The following is a 21167-nucleotide window of genomic DNA, read 5'->3' as shown; positions in this document are numbered from 1 at the left end:
AAGCAAATCCCAGACAGGAGGATGACTTAAAGCTAGCTCCATCTGGATCTCTGCGTATCATTACTTGGCTATCTTCTGCTCAGTGTGTGCAAAAAACAGTTCTTACCTCCACCCCCACCCTAGGGCAACTAAGCCTGTTTCTCCAGCTTCTTCATTCACCTGGGTGACCACATTAGAAGCTAGAAGCTGTGGAGTCATCCTCATCCTCTAGCTCTCTTCCTGTATACACCCTTTCTCGCCAAATTCTGGTTGTTCCTCCCTAAAAGCTCTCAAATCTTCCCTGCACCTCAGTGTCTGCTTCTCCAGCTGAAGGTGTGTAGTGGACCTTGCAGTCAAATCCTCCAAATTCCCTGACCCCACTTCCTCTTTCATAGCAGTCACATGGTTCCCTTCCTAGCATGCTGTGCCAGGAGTGGCTATGGTGCCTACTCCCTGCCCTGCCTGCCCGGTACTACCATTGGCAATCATCTCATCTCCAAGCCACCTCAATTCAACCGTGTGCAGTCTTACCCCCTTGTCTGTGGTTTCACTTCCCACAGTCTCAGTTACCAGCAGTCAGTCATGGTTTGGAAGCAGATAATCCTCCTGATGGATTGTGGGGAAAGTCCATAGTAGCCTAATGCTACCTCACGGTGCCTACATCATTCCCTTCGCTTCATTTCATCACCTGGACATTTTATCATCTCACAGCATCACAAGAAGAAGGGTGAGCACAGCACCCTTCTCAAAATTAGTTATTTTGAGAGAGGAACACCTGGGTGGTTCAGTCAGTTAAGCAGCGCCTTCCACTCACGTCATGATCCCAAGGTCCTGGGATTGAGTCCCACATCAGGCTCCTTGCTTGGCAGGGAGCTTGGTTCTTCCTCTCCCTCTGCCTCTCCCTCTCTCTCTCTTTCTCCCACCTTTCCTCCCTCCCTCTCAAATAAATAAAATCTTAAAAAAAAAGATATTTAAGAGAGCACATTCATGAAACTTATAGGATATTGTTACAACTGTCCTATTTTGTTATTATTGTTGTTAATCTCTTACTGTGCCTACTTTATAAATTAAACTTTATCATAGGTATGTAGGTGTAGGAGTAAATCTAGTATTTTTAGGGTTTGGTACTACCTGTGGTTTCAAGCTTCCATGGGGGTCTTGGAATGTATCCCCATCAGATAAGGGGAACACTACCTTACAAAAAAATAGTGGTTACTCTATGTAAGCACAGCTTCAAGTCAGGTCTTCTGCTAGCCCCTGCCACCAGATGACTGCCCCTCAGTCCTTTCTGTATAGGAGTATTAGAGATGCCGTGTTCATATAACCTCATCTGTCACTACTCCTACCATAAACCCCACAAGCCTACCTATGGTTCCAGAAGACCTCTTGTGTTTCCCACAGATTGAAATGCTTCTCTCTCATCTTCTCCCACTTTTTTTTTCCTGAAAGAACTACTGATTCTGCCAGTCCCAAGTCTCCTCCTCTGTGCGGCTCTACACTTGCCCCCCACAGAAGGAGCCAGTGTTTCTGCTCTTGGACACACTGCTTGCTATTAACTGTGTCCAACTCTGTATCAGACCTGAGTGAACGTTGTCTGAAGACCTCTCTCCCTGCCTGGGCTTTGCCATTTTTTGACACACAGTGTCTTGGTCACTTAGCACAGTGTCTGGCTTTTATCTGTTAACTGCTATTTGGTGAATGCCCAATATAGACTTGCTAAATAAATGAATGATGTAACTAGAGACATGATCAGCCTTTTGTGGGGTCATTGGGTTTGTGAGCTCCATAATGGAATCACCAAATTTTGAAGTGCCTCCTATGTGCTAAGCATTACAAGGATAAGCAAAAAAATTATGAGCCCAGATCCCACCCTCAAGTTGTCAGGGAGCTCATGATTATTGAATGCCGACTGTGTGCCAGATACCCTACTGAACACTGTGAATGTTATTTCATCCTCTCTGTAATCTTATAAAGAAGATTTAAGATCCCAGTTTTTTACCAGTGAGGAAATTAAAGCCCAAGGGGAGTTGAGAAACTCACCCAGGCTCCTGAAGTAAGTGGTGGAGCTGGGACTCAAACCCAGGTCCCTCCTGATTCCTGAGTCTGTTCTCGTTCCACAACAAGCTGCTTGTTGAGGAAGACAAGACTAAACTTTCAGAAAAGAAGATAAGCATGCATTTCTTTGGCTCCCTATTTAGATTTATCAGTCCATGCTGGTTGCCCGGGCAGGAAGAACTGCTAGCTTACTAACGCTGCTAGGTGGAGGCCCCCAGGAGCATCCTAAAGATGCTTCGGCCCCTGTGGGCCCTGAGCAGGCAGACATGCTTCCAGTGGCCCAGATCTCGTCTTCCTGGCAATGGCACCTCCAACTGGTGAGTCTCTTTAGCACCGGGCAGTAAGGTGCATTTGGAAATTCAGCGAAGATTCTGGAATGCCTTTACAAATGCCTTGCTACCCAGCTTCCTGGTCCAACCTGGTTGTTGTTCTCAGACGATTCTCCTAAAACAGCTTTTAATCATATTTAATGTTCTCCTTTAAAAAGATTGGCATCTAAATGCAAAGTGGTATCCTGGATCGGATCCTGGAATAGAAAAAGGACATTAGTGGAAAAACTAGTGGACTCTATATCAAGCCTGGAGTTTAGTAAATAGTAATATACCAGTGTCAACTTCTTAGTTTTGACAAATGTAGCATACAATGCAAGATGTTAGCATCAGGGGAAACTGAGTGAGGCATATATGGAAACGCTCTGTACTATCTTTACAATTTTTCTGTAAATCTAAAATTATTCCAAAATGGTCACCTGGCTGACTCAGTCAGTAGAGCATGGTGACTCTTGATCTCGGGGTTGTGGGTTCAAGCCCCACATTGGGCGTAGAGTTTATTTTTAAAAAAATTATTCCAAAATAAAAGTTTATTTAAAAAAGGTTGGTGCCTCTTACAAAATGATGACCAGGCTCTTCTTTAACTGGGTTTTTGGGATCCTCCAACCTTATCTTCTACTCTGTGAAAGAATCCTCTGTTCTAGCTACATGGTTTTACTCACTGTCCTCTGAACAAAGTTTGTGCTCCCTTCAGCAATGTACCTCGCTGGACTGAGAAACTGCCAAGAAATCGTCATGGTCCTTAATTGCAAATAGAAGGCAGTTACTATGGACCTAATGAAGCTCAGGCTTCAAGGTTGTCATTTGCAAGGTTCCAGAGTGCCCGGCATGGCTATTGGGAGAATGTGATCCCCCTGTAACTCCTCCTGCCACACGAAGTTCCTCACCGACCTGAGACTCTGGTAGGTATATCTTAGTTGCAGTCTCAGCCACATGCCTTGGACACGCCAAGTAGTAGCTGCAAGGAAATCTGAGAGAGACGGTATCTGACTTTTCTTTTTTTTTTTTTTAATTTTTTATTTTATGATAGTCAGAGAGAGAGAGAGAGAGGCAGAGACATAGGCAGAGGGAGAAGCAGGCTCCATGCACCGGGAGCCCGACGTGGGATTCGATCCCAGGTCTCCAGGATCGCGCCCTGGACCAAAGGCAGGCGCCAAAACGCTGTGCCACCCAGGGATCCCAGTATCTGACTTTTCATCTTCACCGTGAGAGGCTGGCTCTGCCTCCCACCACAGTGAGAAAGTCCCCGAACATGGGAAGAGGATCCATTCACTGGTTCCCCACAACTTGGCAGATGTTCACTACAGGTGGGTTTTTTAGAGCCTGAGCTTACACTGGGCACAGCGGTCCCAAGTGACACTTGTGAAATCAACTTAGTCTGGCTTGGAGGATGCTTGGTACAGACCATGCTCCTGCATTTGATTCGTTAGACCAGGATCAAAGGGACTTCATCTCCCGAGAACACTTGAATGAAAACCTTTACAGTGGAAAGGGCCCATGTGCATGTCTTTGGGAGCAGCAATGGAAGAGAGTAGTACGGGGGAGGTGGCAGCCTCATCTGAAGCTGAGGGTATTCCCCAGGCAAGAGAACACCATCGTGGGAGAAGGCCTGTGTTCTCTGCATCCATCGTGGCCCCATCACCCCTACCCCTACTGCAGCTAGAAAACTGGGGGCGTCTGACTCCTCCCTCTCACTCATCCTCAATATCTGGGTGATCATTGGGAGCTAGCAATTCCCCCTAATGTTTCTCAGCTCTGTCTTATCAGCAAGCACCCTCTTCAGGAAACTGGTCTAGATGCCCTGCCTGTGTGCTTCTGTTGCATGGATCTTAAGGTTTCCCCTGCCACCATAGCATTAAAATGGTCCATTTCCTCGTCTCTTTATTAGATCACAGAATGCATCCTATCTGTCTTTGTATCTTCAGGGCCTGGCACATAGGAATGCACAGCTCAATCACTATTAAACCAAAGGAAAGAAGGAAGAAGGGGAGAAGAGAAGTAGGCTGAGCTTGTGAAGAGTCCCTGAACTAAGCAATGAAATATCCCCATATTCCAATCCCTTTATGCTGCTAGCAAAATACTACATCTCACCAGGTGCCAGACCAGCTCTCTGCCAGGCTCTGAGCAGCCTCTCCAGCATGAATGGTACAAGTCAAAGAGCTCTTTGAGTCTGCTCTCAGATCCCTCCCGTCAGGTGATCCTGGGGCCACTGGGGACCATGCAGGGCCCCATGAGGAGGAAATTGCAGAAGACAGAAGAGGCCCCAGGCCCTAACTGGATAAAACTTCCCCAGATTGCCCTCCTCAGACTTCTTCTACAGAAAAGAGATACAAACCTAAGTCACTGTTATTTGGGGTTTTATCATTGTATATAGCTGAACGGATAATCCAGTGGCTCTAAGCTTGCTGTGACATTCTCTCTTGCCTTCTCTGGGGCCCTGCTCGCAGGGCAGGCAAGTGTCAGAAACCTTGCAACTAGAAACCCCGGAGAATGTTACCTGGCGCTGGTAACCCCTCACAGGGGATAGATGGTTCCTGGGTCCCCACTCCAGCACACGGGAAGGATGAGGAAAGGGGGTGGAGAGAAGCTGTGTTACCCTGGGCAAGTTATCAGGCCTCTCTACTCCTTAGGTCCCTTGCTGTGAAAACAAGATGATCTTCAAAAGTTCTTATAGCCTCAAGTTCATAATATTTGCCTTATGAATGAAAAAGTAGCATGGAAGAGATGGAGGGCTTGGGCTTAGGCATCACACCTGGGGTCCAGTCCCAGTTGGGCCACTAACTGGCTCTGCAACTCTGACAAGTTCCTGAACCTCTCTGAGTCTCAACTTTAAGTCCAAAAGTGAAACTATCTTTGATCCCACTTCATAGGGCTGTTCCAGGATTAGAAATACTGTAGACAAATGTTTGGGCACAGAGTAGCCACTTGGTAAGTGGAGCTGGTAGGTCTGTGTGGGTGGAAAGTCCTTCAGAGAGTCTAGCTAGCTGAGCCTTGGGCAGTGAGGTGAGGAACATGATGGGAGGCAGAATGGTGAGGACAGACCCAGCAGCTAAGCAGTTGGGCAAAGGAAGGATTATGTGTGGTGTGAAGAGTGGGTACAGTGTGGTCCCAAATGGGGAGAGATGACGTGTCCCTAAGCGTGATGCAAGACAGACGGTAACAGGTGCTGCTTCCAGCTAAGGGAACTGTGGTGGGTTACAGAGCACGGGAGCTGGGCACTCCAAGAGGAGGGTCTGTAGAACAGAAGCTGGGATGACAATGACTGTGGAGTTAACGCCATGGACCAAAGCAAGGAGCTAGGAATGTGTCCTGTGCGTCCTGGGGGTGGGGAGGGCAACTGTGGATGCGGAATGCTCATGTACTTTAAGTAGAGTGCTCGGGCCCCTCTTCTCTGCAAGGCAACGACAGCACAGGCCAGCGAGCCATTGCCGCACACACTGCCTCCTACCAGCCTCCCCTCAGCACCTCTGCGTGTCTGTGAGGCCAGAGCCAGGAGGCCTGGGTCAGGAACGAGCCTCTGAGGTCCTCCGAGAGGCCTGGCAGGGGTGCTGATACAGGACTCTTGTTCAGAAGGTAAAGGGCTTGGAGAGCAAGCAAGCAGGCATTCACTGCAGCTTCCTTCCCGCCTGGCGGCTGGCTGTGTGCCCTGAACTTGACCTCAGATGACCCGTGTGTTCCCTTCCTGGAAACGGTTCCATTGCCAGAAGCAGTTGAGCTTTGGCTTTGGCTTTCTTTCTCCTTCAGAGCAGCGACTTGCCTCAGCTGAGACTGGCTCTGCGGTGAAAGTCTTCCCACTACCTGAGCAAGACCTTGCTTTCCTCTCTGTCACCTGCCAGTGGGTGTCTTGAAATCCTTGTATGAAAAAGTGAGTTTTGTTTCAGGCATTGTCCTTGCTAACAATACCTGATTAGTTGTTTTGTGGATTGGGTGGGCATGAAAAATAATTCCAAAAATGCTTGGATTTGTCACTGATTAGTGTTGCCTTTGGAAACTAAATTCAGTATTACCCCAGTGAGAGAAAGGAACTGCAACATTTTCTCTTTAGTCAAATATATATATATATATATATATATATATATATATATATATATATATATATATATATGTCTACCTACCACACTTACCAAAGAAAGGGACTAATTTCTAATCAGCATACAAACTAGAATTTATTAATCCCAAATAGGCTACTTCGGTACAATGTCTTTTCAGACTTACTTTGGAGCCAGTCTATGGGTCCCAGTAGAAAGCAGGGCTCTGTTCATCATTCAACAGGAATATGTTGAGATATGGGTCCCAGGCACCGTGTCGGACGCTGGGAGTAAACTGGGTAGCAAGGCAGGCATACTTAATGAATGACCTCTTCACTTAAAAAAAATGTATGTCTTATCTAGGTTTGAATACCATCTTAATCATTACATTTGGGGTTTTTAAAAAAGATTTTATTTATTTATTCATGAGAGAGAGAGAGAGAGAGAGAGAGAGGCAGAGACACAGGCAGAGAGAGAAGCAGGCTCCATGCAGGGAGCCCAACATGGGACTTGATCCTGAGTCTCCAGGATCACGCCCTGAGCTGAAGGCAGACAGTTAACCACTGAGCCATCCAGGCATCCATCAAATTCATGGTTAGGATGCCTGGGTGGCTCAGCGGTTGAGCATTTGCCTTCGGCCCAGGGCGTGATCCTGGGGACCCGGGATCAAGTCCCATGTCAGGCTCCCTGCATGGAGCCTGCTTCTCCCTCTGCGTGTGTCTCTGCCTCTCTCTCTCTGTGTCTCTCATGAATAAATAAATAAAATCTTTAAAACAAAATTGGTTCTGAAAGATATTTTCGACTGTTTTCTAAAATTAAGCTCCTCTTCAAAGGATAGAGAATGAATTCACTGATTGAAACTACCCAGAAAAGAAATGTAGCTTAGACAAAGGCAATCTCAAAAGAGGAATTCCCAAGACATTTTAAGCAGTGGTCACAACCTCCCAAGGAGATGGTTAAGTAAGAACATGTCTTTGGAAGCAGAATGTATTTAAAATGCAAAGGCACATTTTCATGACAACAACGTTTGGGCTTCTGGAAACCAGCCACCTCTCAAAGCAAGATGACCAAATGGTCTGAACAGCTCAGATCTATTGGCTGCTATCCACTGGCCATGAGCCCTCAGGCTAGGACTGTCCTGGGCATCCACATCTGACAGCACCTGCCTACAGAATCTCCAAATCAAGTCAAATTACAAGACTGACAGAGCTTAGAAACAAACCTGCTTATTTGCATGGGTTCTTGTGTTGCCAAGGATATTTCATTGATCAAAGATAATTGTTATCATCTGAGTTTCCAGGTTCTAACAAAGAACTCATTCTATATGATTTCTATTTCACACAGACCTTTCTCATTTATCCTCTCCTGGAAGCCATGCCCCAACTCTTGCAGTAGGCATTAAATATTCCCATTTTACGAACAAACTAAGGTTCGGTTACATGGCTTCCCTGAATCACACAGCTACAGAGGATCACTCACTGATGAAGCCTGAAATCAGGTCTTGTAGTTCCTCCACCACCAGACAGCAGCCTAAACTTCTGCTGGAAAGTGAGATGGCTTGGGCAAGCGGCTGTTCCCAGCCCGGCAGCACATTAGACCACACCCAAGTGTGGCTAGATGTTGCCAAGCACATGAGGCTTGGGGTCCCCACCCAGATCCATTCAAACATAATTTCTGGGTGTGGGGCCTGGGCACCAGTATTCCTAGAGTTCTCCAGGTGGCTGCAATGTGCAAAGCTGCAATCATTCTGTTGGTAATCAGGATTTGCTTCCTTCTTTCTCAAGGAACTGCTTTCCGTTTGTCTTTTTTCAAAAATAATTTTTTATTTCTCAATTATAGGAATAATACTTATTTGTAGAAATTTTAGAAGAAAGGTATGAAGAAGAAAACAAAAATCATCAGGAGATCCATTGTTAATGTTGTGATGTATTCTCTTCCAATCTTTGCATAATTACTTACAAAGTTTTGATAATATAATACATCCTAATTATTTTCTTTCAATTTCATATTTCGTAAATGTTTTCCAATGTTGTCAAATATTTTTCAAAAATACTTTAATATTAAAACATAAAAGGCATATTTAAGATGTATTTATTTATTTTAGAGAGCTGGGGCAGGGGTAGAGGGAGAGAGAGTTGTAAGCAGACTCAAAACAGCCCGGAGCCCACCACAGCGCTTGAACTCATGACCCTAAGATCAGGACCTGAGCTTAAACCAAGAGTAGATCGCTTCACTGACTGAGCCACCCAGGTGCCCCAAAACATAGGAGATTTTTGAAGATATGGTTGACTTTAATAATAATTAACATTGGGCAGCTGGGTGGCTCAGTCAGTTAAGTGTCTGCATTTGGCTCAGGTCATGATCCCAGGGTCTCAGGATCGAGTCCCACATCTGGTTCCCCATGGGGAGTCTGCTTATCCCTATGCCTGTGTCTCTGCCTCTCTCTCTATCTCTCATAAATAAAATAAAATTCATGTTTTATTGTGGTCCGAAATAGCCAAGTGACAGGTGGATGTGGGTCATGGCCCTAGTCATGTCTCCATTAGGACACCCCTAAAGAATGGCAAGAAGACGGAGGCATCAGCTCAGCTCATGCTCCCTGGCTCCGCAGATGAATAGTACAGTGTTGGCAATACAGACTACCTCCCCAGGAACGATGCCAGACTGACCTCGGATGACTCAATCCATTAGCGCAGGTGTTCCCAAGAACGCCTCTCCTGCTCCATAGAAAAAGACTGCATCCTTTTAAAAAAAATCTCTAGCCCATTTATCCTGAAAGACTTCAAAAGCAGAGCTTCTCAGTTTGTAGGGTGCCTAGGAATCACCTGGAAGTCTTGCTAGGAGGCACATATTGATTCAGCAGCTCTGGGGCCCACTGGGTTCTACACCCCTACAAACCCTCAGCTGTCCTGATGCCCTAGGTCCACAGATCATACTTGGAGTGGCAAGAGTTTGAAACTTCTTTTCCTGATTGGCTGCAGGATGATGGCCCAGGCACTTGGCCTTTTCAATTCTAAGGCTCTGGTTGGAACAAGTGGATCCAGGGGGTCTGAATCCAAGGCAATGTGATCCATGTCTATGAAGAAGGAGGCTGCAGGGTGAGGGCAGGGAGGTAAGCAGGAGTGAGAACCGGGTAGCCACTAGAAGGCTGAGAGAGGGCACCAGTTCAGGATGGTTTAGAGTGGAGGTGGCAGGCCCTAGGGCTGCTTGAATGTGTAGGGAAGGATGTGTTTGGAGAACTGCTGTCTCCAGCTGGGGAGACTGAGGAGGGGCTCCTGCTCAGTGCCGAGTCTCATCCTGGGCACCTGCACATCATTACCTCCATTCTCTTAAGTAATACATAATATCCTCACTGATTATTGTATAAATTTTAATTCTGGTTGTCATGGCTACATATGGTTAAAATACTGTAAGACCCTTTCTCCCTGAAGGGGGAAGAGGAACCAAGGGATCGGATGGAATGGAAAGAGGGGACCTGGGGATCCCTGGGTGGCTCAGCGGTTTAGCTCCTGCCTTCAGCCCAGGGCGTGATCCTGGAGACCCGGGATCGAGTCCCACGTCAGGCTCCCTGCATGAAGCCTGCTTCTCCCTCTGCCTGTGTCTTTGCCTCTCTCTCTGTGCCTCTCATGAATAAATAAATAAATAAAATCTTTAAAAAAAAAAAAAGGAAAGAGGGGACCATTTGAGTCCCTACTACACACCAATGTCCGAGATAGAACATTGCCATAGCGAGGCTCATTTGATTCTCTGCAAAGGAATCTGCAAAGGAGGTAGCCTAAGTAGCATTTTGACAGATGGGAAGGAGGCTGGGAGAGGGGAATTACCTCGCCCACAGTCACAAACCAGTACGCAGAGGAGCTGGAAATGGAGCCCAGGCACCCAGAGGGAGCATCTCAATTTTGGGGGAAAGGGAAGAGTGTGTGGGGGGAGGGGGATGCACAATGGCCAAGTGGAGTGATGGGATCTGGTAGGGGCTCTGAGGATTGGTTTGCCTGCCCTACACAGTTCCTGCAAATGGGGTTTGACTCTCACCCATAAAGGATATGGGGAAGTGGAACCTCAAGAATGAAAGGGATTGAAATCAAGTTCAGATCTCAGATGCAAGCTGAGCAAGCAAGCTCCTGCTGAGTAGAGATGGAATGTGAGCAGCATATGAAAACAAGGTCATGGGACAAACAGGTTAAAGTTGAAGCCATCTAGTAGGGACACTTGACTCTTTAGAAAGCCCTTGTACTGCTCTGGCTGAATTCTTAAGATTTAAAGCTCAGGAATTTCATGATTTTTATACTACACGTTATTTTCTGTGCTTTCCTCTCCCCAATTCTCCACTTTATGTTTCACATGTTCCTTTTAATTTTGTTTTTTAAAAAAGATTTTATTTATTAGAGAGAGAGAGCACAAGCAGGAGGAGGGGCAGGGGCAGAGGGAGAGGGAGAAGCAAGTTCCTCATAGAGCAGAGAGCCAAAAGTGGGGCTCAATCCCAGGACCCCAGGATCATGACCTGAGCAGAAGGCAGATGCCCAAACCTACAGAGCTACAGGCACCCCTATCAGTTAAGTTCCTTTTAGAAAGGCTGACTTTGTGGTGCCTTGGTGGCTCTGTGAGTTAAGCATTCAACTCTTGATTTCAGCTCAGATCGTGATCTGCAGGTTGTGAGATTGAACCCTGCACAGGGGCTTAACATTCTCTCTCTCCCTCTCTCTCTACCCCTCTCCCTCTGCTTGACCTTTCTCTCTCTCTCTCTCTCAAACAACAACAATGACAACAACAAAAGGCTGACCTTGTTGGAGGATTTGATGTTCAACTACTAGGTAAATCATAGGATCGTGGTCCAGCCAGTTTCACCCCAGAACCTCAGGTCTCCATATATGCTGCTTCTTGGGTCTTGTTGGGGATGTCTCATATGCACCTTAAATGGACATGTCCTTGGTGACCTCATTCAGCCACCTGATCTTCCTCTGGTTCTACCATCTACCCTATTGTTCTTCCAGAAACCTCCTCCATATACCCTCATGTAATTGATCCCTACCCTGTTGATATGGCTCCCTAAATCTCTCTCTAGTACTTTTCTCCCTCCCCACCTCACAACTGTAATGGAGACCACCATCATTTTTTTTCTCACCTGGGTTCCTATAACAACCTTCCTGCTGGTTTCTCTGCCTTCATGCTGAGACTCCAATACATTCCCGGTACCACAGCAAGCCCTGAGCAAGATGTGGTCTCTTTCTGCAGCATAGTAAACGTGACAGACCTAGACACTCTTAACAATGTACTCTTAAGAATGTGATGGGCAGGTTCAGTCTTGAGAGACCATCAAAGGCTTCCTGAGTTGTCACCTGAGTTTAGCCAGGAAGGATGAGTGGGAGTGAATGGCGAGAAGGCAGGAAATGCTTCTGTCATAGCTTTAGAACTTTCCTCTTAAGCAGACAGGCCCCTGGTGACACATATGCCCCGAGTCCTTTCCTCTGCTGGATACTCAATTTACAAATTAATTTCTACTGAGCTTGCCCCACTGCCACTCATCTTTGCCATCATACTTCCCTCAGCTCAGATTTCTTTTGCCTGGGTCTAAATATCTGAATCTTCTCTAGTGGGAGAAACGACAACCCAATAGAATGGGAATCTCAAATACATGTCCTCAGGAGGGAGAAGCACTCATGAAATGGGTGGAACTGATTGCACTTATGCCTCCGGTACCCACATCCACCTCACCTGCTGACACTATTCCCTATGTGTTATTAGCACTGTTAACCAAATACGTTTGCTTCTCCAGGTTCATGGAAGCATTGCTCCTACTACACTTCCTTGCCACCTTGTGACTTGCTAGTGAAATTAGAGTGGAAATGACATGAATTATTCCTAGGTCAAAACTTTGAGAATTAGTGCTTGGTTTGCCTCATCCTCATTTCCTGCCTTCAGGGTTGAGGAGGCAACATGTCCAGTTGGAGCTGCCTGTGTCGCCATGGACAACAGAGCTGCTGCTGACCCCCAATGGACATATTTCACGATTGAGAAGTAAACTTTTGGTCAAACCACTGAGACCTGGGGATAGTTTGTTATTACAGCGAAACCTAACTGATCCTGTTATATCTGGTCAAATCAAGGTGTGAGTGGGGGACACCAAAGCCTTTATCCCTCTTGGGTATTCAGCAACCTGAGTCTTGAAGTCCATCAAAGTTCCCACCCTCCTGCCCAAGGAGGGTTGGAAGATTTCCATCATGGTTGGAAGATTTCCCTTAGGTTGGAAGATTTCCCATTATGGTGGGGACCTTGCATTCTCCTTCTAAGTTATATAGTCATTTTGATTCACTCTAAATTCAAAATAAAGTCACAGAAATAAAACATGAAAGCTTTTGCTGAGCTACTCAAAAATGTAGTCTAGATACCCTACACATGTCCTAGTAACCAATGCATGTCCAAAAGGAATCTACTGATGAATCTCCCTTTCCCCATGAGCAAAATGTCAGCTTCTGCCCCCTATCAGCCCTGACCCTGGTAGGCAAATTTCAGAGGTCCTAGATTGTAGGCCCATTTGTGCCACCTGGTAGTAAGTGACCTTGGACACATTACCTCTCAGAATCCCAGTTCCTTTATCTGTAAAATGGTGATAATAATAAAAGCCATGTCACCGAAAGAAAAGGAAAGTAACATTTGCACTTGCCGTATTATCACTCTGCAGACAGAACGATAATAATGTATGTGGAAGTGCTTTGAAAAGGGAAAGCTCTATGCAAACATTAGCTGATAATATTTTTAACCAATACATGACCAGAGAAGAAACACATCCCCAATCAAACTTCCCAATGCCTTCAATCTTTAAAACCAAGCCCAGGCGTGCACATGGGTGTGTATTTACATTTCTGGAAAACGTTCCATAGTACAAAGCTCCTTCAAACAGGGCAAACTGCTTATTAGCTAAAGAGAAGGAGCAGGGTCGAGCATCTCAGAGGACGTTAGTCACATGCGATCATTTGCAGGTTCCGCAAACAACCAGCAGTGTTGATTCCACGAAGTGACTTCCAGAAGAACCACACGGGCACATCCAACACAACTTCCTGTGCTCTTGGCCGGGTGCTGAATCAACCGCAATTCCTCAGTGGAGCTGGAAGTCAGCCCCACCTCCATCCCCAACCAGGGAAACGCCCCCTGCCAACCCTGCAGTGCCTGCAGTCCACTGGGCTTGTTTCCTTCGCAACGGGATTTCCCTTTCTAACCCTTGGGGCAGCTGCGGCAGCCAGGTCCTGACCTCACCCGAGCAGTGGCCTAAAAAGGCTCAGTCGTCCGTCGCTGGGGGTGGAGCCCGCCACGCCAATTAATAAAAGGAGCGTCTCTAGGTCTACCTCCTCTAAGCGCCTCGGGCCTGATCCTGGCCGCTGCCTGGGTGCTGAACTTGCTTCTCGACCGCTTCCAAAAGTCCAGTGCTTCTCAAACTTCAGCGGGCATCACCCGAAGGGCTTGTTAAAACTCAGCGCTGGGCCCCACCCCGTTTCTGCTTGAGTAGGTTTAGGGTGGGGCCCGAGAGTTTGCATTTCTAACAAGTTCCCAGGTGTCGGTGATGCTGCGCCTGGGGACCAGTGTTAGCGAACCACTGCCTCTAGCTTAATGCTGCTGCTGCCAGACAGAGCCGCTCGCTGGGCACCACCACCGTCCCAGCTGTTCCAACTCGAGTGGTGTGTGAGGAAGGAGTAACCCGGCAGCGCGGGAGGCTGCAGACCCAAGAAGGCCCACTGGAAAAAACCCTTGGAAGCCTGTGGGTCTTTGGTGTCACTGGGATATGTCATTGATCAGGTTCTACTGACCTCCTTTCTTCATTCGACACATATTGATCGAGTGCTAGGTCTAGGATTACAAAGGTGAAAAGACAAGGTTCCGGCCCTCCAGGAGCTCATAGTAATGGGGAGGGAAATGTGCAAACAATTACAATGCTGATAAGATAACTGTTGCAAAGGGAGGGTGCATTAAACTTGGGGGGGGGGGCGGGAGAGGTGAGGCTCTGGAATCCGAGGGTCTGGAAGAAGTTTTATGGAAGGACTGGCATTTATGCTGAGACTTGCAGGATAAGTGGGAATTTGGCAGGTAGGAGGAGTAGCTGGAAGCGGGAAGGGGGTGGTGAAGTGGGAAGGGGTTTCCCTAGGTACAAGGAATGAGCAGATGAGACTGCCGAAGTTCGGGGTTCCAGAGGGAGAAGCAGTTGGGAAAAACACAGGCAGGTGTCGGGCTGGGCCTGGTTTCCCTCCCACCTCTCTGGCTGCTCCTTCTCAGTCTCTTTGGCTGGCCCCTTGTCAGCTGCTGTCCCTCAGGAGCTGGTGTTCCCTGGGCCTCTGTCCTGGCTGCCTTTGCCTCTCATTCTGCATGTCCACTACCAATGCGCTCCTCCACACCTGGGGCCTCACTTAGACTGTGCTTTGCAATGGGGCCCATGTGTGTTTCCAGCCCAGGCTTCACCTCCTCAATTCTACATGGATGGCTCTATAACTCTCTCCTCCTGCACTCTGTCTTGGTGAATGGTACCAGCATCCACCTAGCTAGCTAAGCCAGAGGATTTTTTTTTTAAGATTTTATTTATTTATTCATGAGAGATACACAGAGAAAGACAGAGACATAGGCAGAGGGAGACGCAGGCTCCCTGTGGGAAGCCTGATGTGGGACTTGATCCCACGACCCTGGGATCTCAACGTGATCAGAAGGCAGATGCTCAACCACTGAGTCACCTAAGTGTCCCCAAGTCAGAGGATTCTGTGAAACAACCCCCTCATAGGTAGCTGGTGGAAACTACTTTGGCACAGTAAATTGCTCTGAATACAGAAGGAAAGGTGCCGGCCTTAAATTCTGAATCTACCATTTACTAGCTGAGTGACCTTGGGCAAGTTACTTAATCTTTCTGTTTATCTGTAAAATGAGTTTAATGATACCACCTACTTCACTTGGTTGTTCTACGGATACGGATATGACAATAGCTGTTTTCATTTATTATGCCCTATGAAGAAAAAAAGAAGGAACTGATTTGAGGTAGCATTGTCCCAAAAGCCCTTGGCCAAGTACTTGGATTCTCTCAGAGATGGTACCTTGTCCAAGGTCACTCTGCTAATAAATACCACAGTGGGGTCTGGAACCCAGAATTCGCTGTCCCTAAGCCACATTCTTCACCCCATTGTCATACTAGATTGTGTAACAAACAGGGAAATGCTTATGGTATAATGTTAAGTGAAAAGAGGGCCGCAAATTGCAGAGTGCATACAATCATGTTATTAAAAAAAAAAAAAAGAGGCAACTAATCTACAAATAGAAAAGGCTAGAAGGAAATATAGCATATGGTTAAATGTGGTTGTATTTGGGTGATGTTTGTCTTCTAATTCTCTGTGTATTCTACATTTTCTCTAATATGTGTAACTTTTATTAAAATGGAATTATTTAAAACATAGACAACTTCAAGTCCACAACCTGTTCTTCTGTTTGATTGAAAATTACACCAAGTATCTCTTTTCAGTTCTAGACTTACTTCCCTGAACAGAAACTCTTTAGTCCTCTCAAACACCCGGGTAGGAACTAGGTCTTGCAGCCACGTTCCCCACCCACCCACCCACCCACCCACAGCTGACAACCTGGCCAGTGGTGCAGCCTGTCAGAAAAAGGCCTGCGAGGAGGGAAGTTCCAGGCAGAACCCCGGCTTTTCCTCCAGTCTAGGGCTTTCTGGACAGCGCTACTTGAGATCGGTTACTTTTTTTGTTTCTTCTAAATAGCCCGCCGAATGCTCTTTTTCCAGTTCTGGCTGAGTTGTTAGCTTCAGCGGGTCGGGGATGATTGCCAGGCACCTGGCTCCCTGAGCACCGCCCAAACTGGTCAGGCCAGTCCGCCCCATGGTTGTTTCTGCCAGGACTTGCCCGCGCGCGAGTGTGTGTGTGTGTGTGTGTGTGTGTGTGTGTGTTAGAGACCCACCCTTCTCCCCAGCAACCCAGGTAGGTGGAAGGCAGCTGCGGGCACCAGCCTGGCAGTCAGGCCAGATGGGTGGAGCTGAACTAATATAACCTGGAATTTCAACTTGGCCTGAACAACAGGTGAGGGGAAAAAAAAAAAAAAAAAAAAAAGCAGCAGCGAGAACGGGCAGTTTGGCAACTTGGAAATATTCTTGTGCCTTGCTCCTTGTCCTTTGCCTGGAAAATAGCCCAGGGTGACTTTCCAAAGTGTCTGCACTGGCTAATGGGGCTTGGCTGCGCCGCGGCCCCCTTGGAGGCTCCCCGAGCCCCTCCTGAACGCTGTCCTCCGCGTTACCCTCCGCGACGCGCCCGTTCCCCCTCCTCTGGGAGGCAGGGCGGGGGTATCGGATTAGTCTTTGTTTTCGACGCGAAAGAGCCGAGCGCGGCGCGGGGGAGGCTCGCGATGGCACGGCCCTGGGGTCCGCCTGAATAGGGCGCTCGGCCGTGGCCCTTGCGAGGGTGCCCCGCGGCCGGCCCGCAGCCTCTGCCCCCGGTGCCCCCTCCTTGCCGGCCAGGCTGACTCGGTACGCAAACGCGCGATGTCCCCCATTGTCCTGCCTCGGAATCGGCGAGCGGCAGCCGGGAGAGGGGGGTCAGTCGGGCCCGGGGCTCGGGGCTCCCGGGGGCTCCGGGCCGCCGCGCATCGCTCGGGCCCGCAGGGAGCGGCAGGAAGCGGGGACACCGGGGCCGGCGCGGCCGCGGGCCTAGGCTGGGAGGTCCGCGTGCCCCACCCCGCGCGGCCCGCCTCGCCCGCCGGGGCTGCAGAGGCGCCGGAGGGCCGGGGCCGCTGGCCCGAGGCGGGCAGCCGGGTCCCGGGAGGGCGGCGCGGGCGTGGGGAGGTCCTGCAGGTGCAAAGGCGCGGCGGCCGGGCCGGGCCCTGCCGCCCCCCGCTCGCCGGCCGCCTGCTCCGTGCCCTCCCCCCGCGGGAACTCCCCCCGCGCGCAGCCCCGGGCCCGGCGGAGGGGGCGGCGGGGCCGGCGGGGCCGGCGGGGCTCGGCGGGGCCGCACGTGCGCGCCCTCCCGGGCGGGGGAGTCCCCGGGCGAGCACGTGCCGCGGCGCGCGGGGGGCGGGGAGTCCCGCGGACGCCTTCATTGCTGCTGCTGCTGCCGCCGCGGCCGCCGCTGCCTCTTCCTTCCTCCTGCGCCGTCCCCTCCTCGGCCCGGGCGGGGGGCTCCGCGCGCAGAGCTCGGCCGGGCCAGGCGCTCCGTGAGGCGGGCGCCCCAGGCGGCGGCGGCGGCGGCCGCGACGGTGGTGGCGGCGGCGGCGCGGGCCGGGAAACTTTGCCCCTTTGTGCGCTCCGCCCCGGAGGCGGCGGGCAGGTCGGTGCAGTCGGTGCCTTTCCGGCTCCAGGGGTGGGGGAGGGGCGGCGGGGAGGCGTGGGGGGCCCGGCCGGGGCGGGGGAGGGGACGGCCCGGGGGCCGGCCGGGGGGCCGCTACTTTGTTGCGGGGGACGGGGCGTGGGTGCCACGGGTCACAGTGTAGCGGAGCCGGGCGGGGGCGGCGGGGCGGGGCGGGGGCTGCGGAGCCGCCGGAGCCGAGCGGCCGAGGCCCCAGAACAAAGGAGCCCGAGCGGCGGCGCGCGCGCGGCCCGGCCCGAGCTGGAGCGCGCCCCCTTCTCCGCGCCCCCTCGGCGGAGCGGGCGGCCCTCCCCGGGTCCGGGCCGGCGGGCGGGGGGCGCGGCGGGGCGGCCGGCGTGGGCCACCGCGGGCGCGCCCCGGTCCAGGCCGCTTCCGTGCCGGGCGCTCGGGCAGCACCGCCGAGGGAAGCTCTGCGCAAACTTTATTTTGGAAGCTCTGCTCCCTTGGGGAGGCCCCGCGACCTCCAGTGAGGGGTGTGTGTGGGAATTTTGGTGAAACTCTCCCAAGCCCGTGGGGGTGGGGTAGAGGACAACTTGCTTAGAAATCTCACCTGGATCACCCCTTCAGATTCATCGGGCAGGTTCCCCCCGCACCCGGCGGGCGCTTCTAGGCCTTCTGGCCCAGGCGGGGAGCGGGCGCTGGTGCGCCCTGCCAGAGGTTCTGGGCAGGACTTCATTTGAGCAAGCCCTTTCTCTTCCCCCATTTTCTCTTTTTCCAGAAGCAGGAAGAGGTAACATGTGAAAGTTGTCGCCGAGCCTCCAGTGATGCGCTTCCCCTTTTTCTGTCTCTGTTTTAGGCAGCGCTGCCTTCTCCATCATCCGGCCCCCCCCCCACCCCCCCGCCCCCGGAGGAGAAGTACCAGGAGAAACTCCTCACCCTGCCCAGCCCCCACCACACACCCACCTGCTTACCTCATGCCTGGGTCCAGGGTGGGTGAGGGTGAAGAACCCACCCAGCCAAGATGATCCCTTCTCTGGGGACCGCCGCTGGCGTCCTGCCCCAGATCCTGGGCCCCAGCAGATGGGAGAGTGGCCCCCAACTGAGCCCTATCAGACTGCTTCAGAGGAGGTGAAGAGGCGCCCATCCTGGAGACTGGAGCTACCTGCCTTCACCCTTGTGCACTCTTGACTGTTTTAGGAAAGAAGGACCCAGTGGTGGCCTTGGCAGGCGGCGGGAGGCCGGACCGTGGCTCCGCTCCGGCACCTATGCCCCTACCTCTGGCAGCATCATGAGCCAGTTTCAGGTGCCCCTGGCAGTCCAGCCGGACCTGCCAGGCCTTTATGACTTCCCTCAGGGCCAGGTGATGGTAGGGGGTTTCCAGGGGCCTGGGCTCCCAATGGCTGGGAGTGAGCCCCAACTCCGAGGCGGTGGAGATGGGCGAAAGAAGCGAAAGCGGTGTGGTACTTGTGAGCCCTGCCGGCGGCTAGAAAACTGCGGGGCTTGTACCAGCTGCACCAACCGCCGCACGCACCAGATCTGCAAACTGCGCAAGTGTGAGGTGCTGAAGAAGAAAGTGGGGCTTCTCAAGGAGGTAAGCTGGCCCTGGCTTGGCTACCCCGCCCTTTGCACCAAGGCGCTGTACTCACAGGGTCTTGTTAGAGACCATCAAGCCCGTTCTTTCGTTTGGATCCTTTTGGTCTTTGAATGGGGCCGTGGGTAGGAGCCGGCTTGCTTGCGCGCATTTGCCGGGCTGACAGTTTGTACGAGAGTGCCCAGGGGGCTGGGGTCTCCGGTTAGCACTCTCATCGCTGATGTTTGCATTTGATGCAGGACCTATCCAGCCTTGTTTCTAGGAGGGTTGTTTTTTTTTTTTTTTTTTTTTTTGTCCTGCTTGAAGCCTCAGATGTATTTCAAGGTCACACCAATGCTTGGGTGACATGGGGAATGATGGATTTGGAAAGGAAGATTTGGGGTGATGGTGTGGTTTTGTGCTGCCTTGATGGAATGGAATGTTTCGTTTCCTGAGCCTTTTTTGGGGTACCATCATTCTCAGAAAGAGGGCAGGAGAGCCCTTTGGAACTGGAAATTTAATGACAGTTCATGATTTGGGTTCCCCTACCGGACTGAGGTACTTCTGGAGGTCAAAGACTTTTCTTTATCTCTGTGTTCTCGGGACCTGGCTCGGTTCCTTGATGTGTAGTTGGCACTCGGAGACCGAGTGAAAGAATGAATGAATGCTGTGCCTTTGAGACACTGTCAGGCGCTGGGAAGAGTACTCCCTTTATTTGGAATAGGGGGACAGAGGGAGGAAAGGAGGAGTGGGGATGAGATGAGAGGGGGAAGTGGAGAGGTAGTGACCCTGCATTGGGTCTTTCCCATCTTTCCCTTCTATTCTGATGGCGGGCTGCCAGCACGAGGTTGGTGGCAGCCTCGATAGCCGAGAGTTGGCAGAAGTAGGGACGAGCGAAGTGGCGCAGCTTGGGAGGAGCGGTGTAGCAGCTGAGGTCTCTCCAGGCAGCGGAACCCGCGCTGGACAGAGCCGGAGGCCTGCGCTGTGTCTGCGGGGCGCCTGCGCTCTGCCACTGATTTGTCCAAGGGCTCAGACAGCTCGGGCCCCCTCTCTGGGCCTGTCTTCTCCCTGGGGAAATGGAGGGGTTGTGCTTGATGGCCTTTGAAGCCTTTTCCAGCGGGGCTGGGAGCTGCTGCGCTTCTGAGGGCTAGGGCACCTGTGGCTTCCCTGGGCTGGCGGCTGGCGCTCGGGATTTCCCTGACTGCTGAGCGCCCAGCTGTGCCGTGAGCGTGGTGGGGCTGTGGTCCTGTGGCCGAGAAGAAAGATGCAAGTGTTGGGGGCAGGGTGGTGGGTGTTGCTGGGATGTTTTTTTGCCCCCTTTTACCTTTTTTCTTGTCCATTCCTGGTGGAAGTTGCATATCGTGCATGGCCCAGGACCACAGACTCGGTGCTCTATTTCCCTGGTCTCTGGTTGGAGCAGACATCTGGATCATATGCACAGCTCCCCACCCTAGCCTGGGAGACAGTGTCCAGCTGCTGTATGTTGCGGGTGTTGTGGGGAGTTGGCATCCTGCTGGCCCAGGGCCCTTCGGTCATTTCTGAAAGGGCGGGGGAGTAGGGGTAGGCTTCACTCCTGGGCATGATGATATCTTGTGTGTTGGTGTAAGGAAGATGTGCCTAGACGACTTTTAAAGCTTGGTTCCACTGCTTGCTTCCTTCAGGCATTCACTCCCCTTCTCACCCCCTCAGTTTCACTCCATTTCTCCCATGATCAAACCGGAGGAGGAAGGGGGCCTAGCTTTCTAAGCTGGATATTCCTGGAACCAGCGGCCCTGGTGAACCATGTTTGAGCTTTTCTTATGGTGGTACCGATCCAGCATACCTTGGTGAAAGGGGCAGGGAGGGAGGCCAAGGTCCCGTCATCTTTGTACAGAAGCTGCTGGCCTGGGCTGTCGGGTGATCATGGTTAAGATACACGGATCTGGCTTGGCTG

The 21167-nt window shown here is 51.0% G+C and overlaps 1 protein-coding gene and 1 long non-coding RNA gene across 2 annotated transcripts in view; one reads left to right on the top strand and one right to left on the bottom strand.

The window, feature by feature from the left end:
* Window positions 1–2171: 2171 nt before the first annotated feature.
* Window positions 2172–19033, bottom strand: LOC111090655. Its single transcript, XR_005372549.1, has 3 exons — window positions 18636–19033; window positions 6579–6686; window positions 2172–2560 (listed from the first exon to the last, which is right to left on the bottom strand). It is a non-coding gene; the product is annotated as an uncharacterized LOC111090655 (long non-coding RNA).
* Window positions 18574–21167, top strand: part of TET3 (tet methylcytosine dioxygenase 3) — a 106811-nt gene continuing 104217 nt past the window's right edge. The window contains exon 1 of the mRNA XM_038561732.1: window positions 18574–19255. Coding sequence (XP_038417660.1) covers window positions 18953–19255 — 303 coding nt within the window. The 5' untranslated portion in view covers window positions 18574–18952. The remainder of the gene's footprint in view (window positions 19256–21167) is intronic.

This window comes from Canis lupus, chromosome 17 (assembly GCF_011100685.1).
Source record: "Canis lupus familiaris isolate Mischka breed German Shepherd chromosome 17, alternate assembly UU_Cfam_GSD_1.0, whole genome shotgun sequence".
NCBI classification, from domain to species: Eukaryota; Metazoa; Chordata; class Mammalia; order Carnivora; family Canidae; genus Canis; species Canis lupus.
This window is presented reverse-complemented; position numbering and strand designations above follow the sequence as displayed.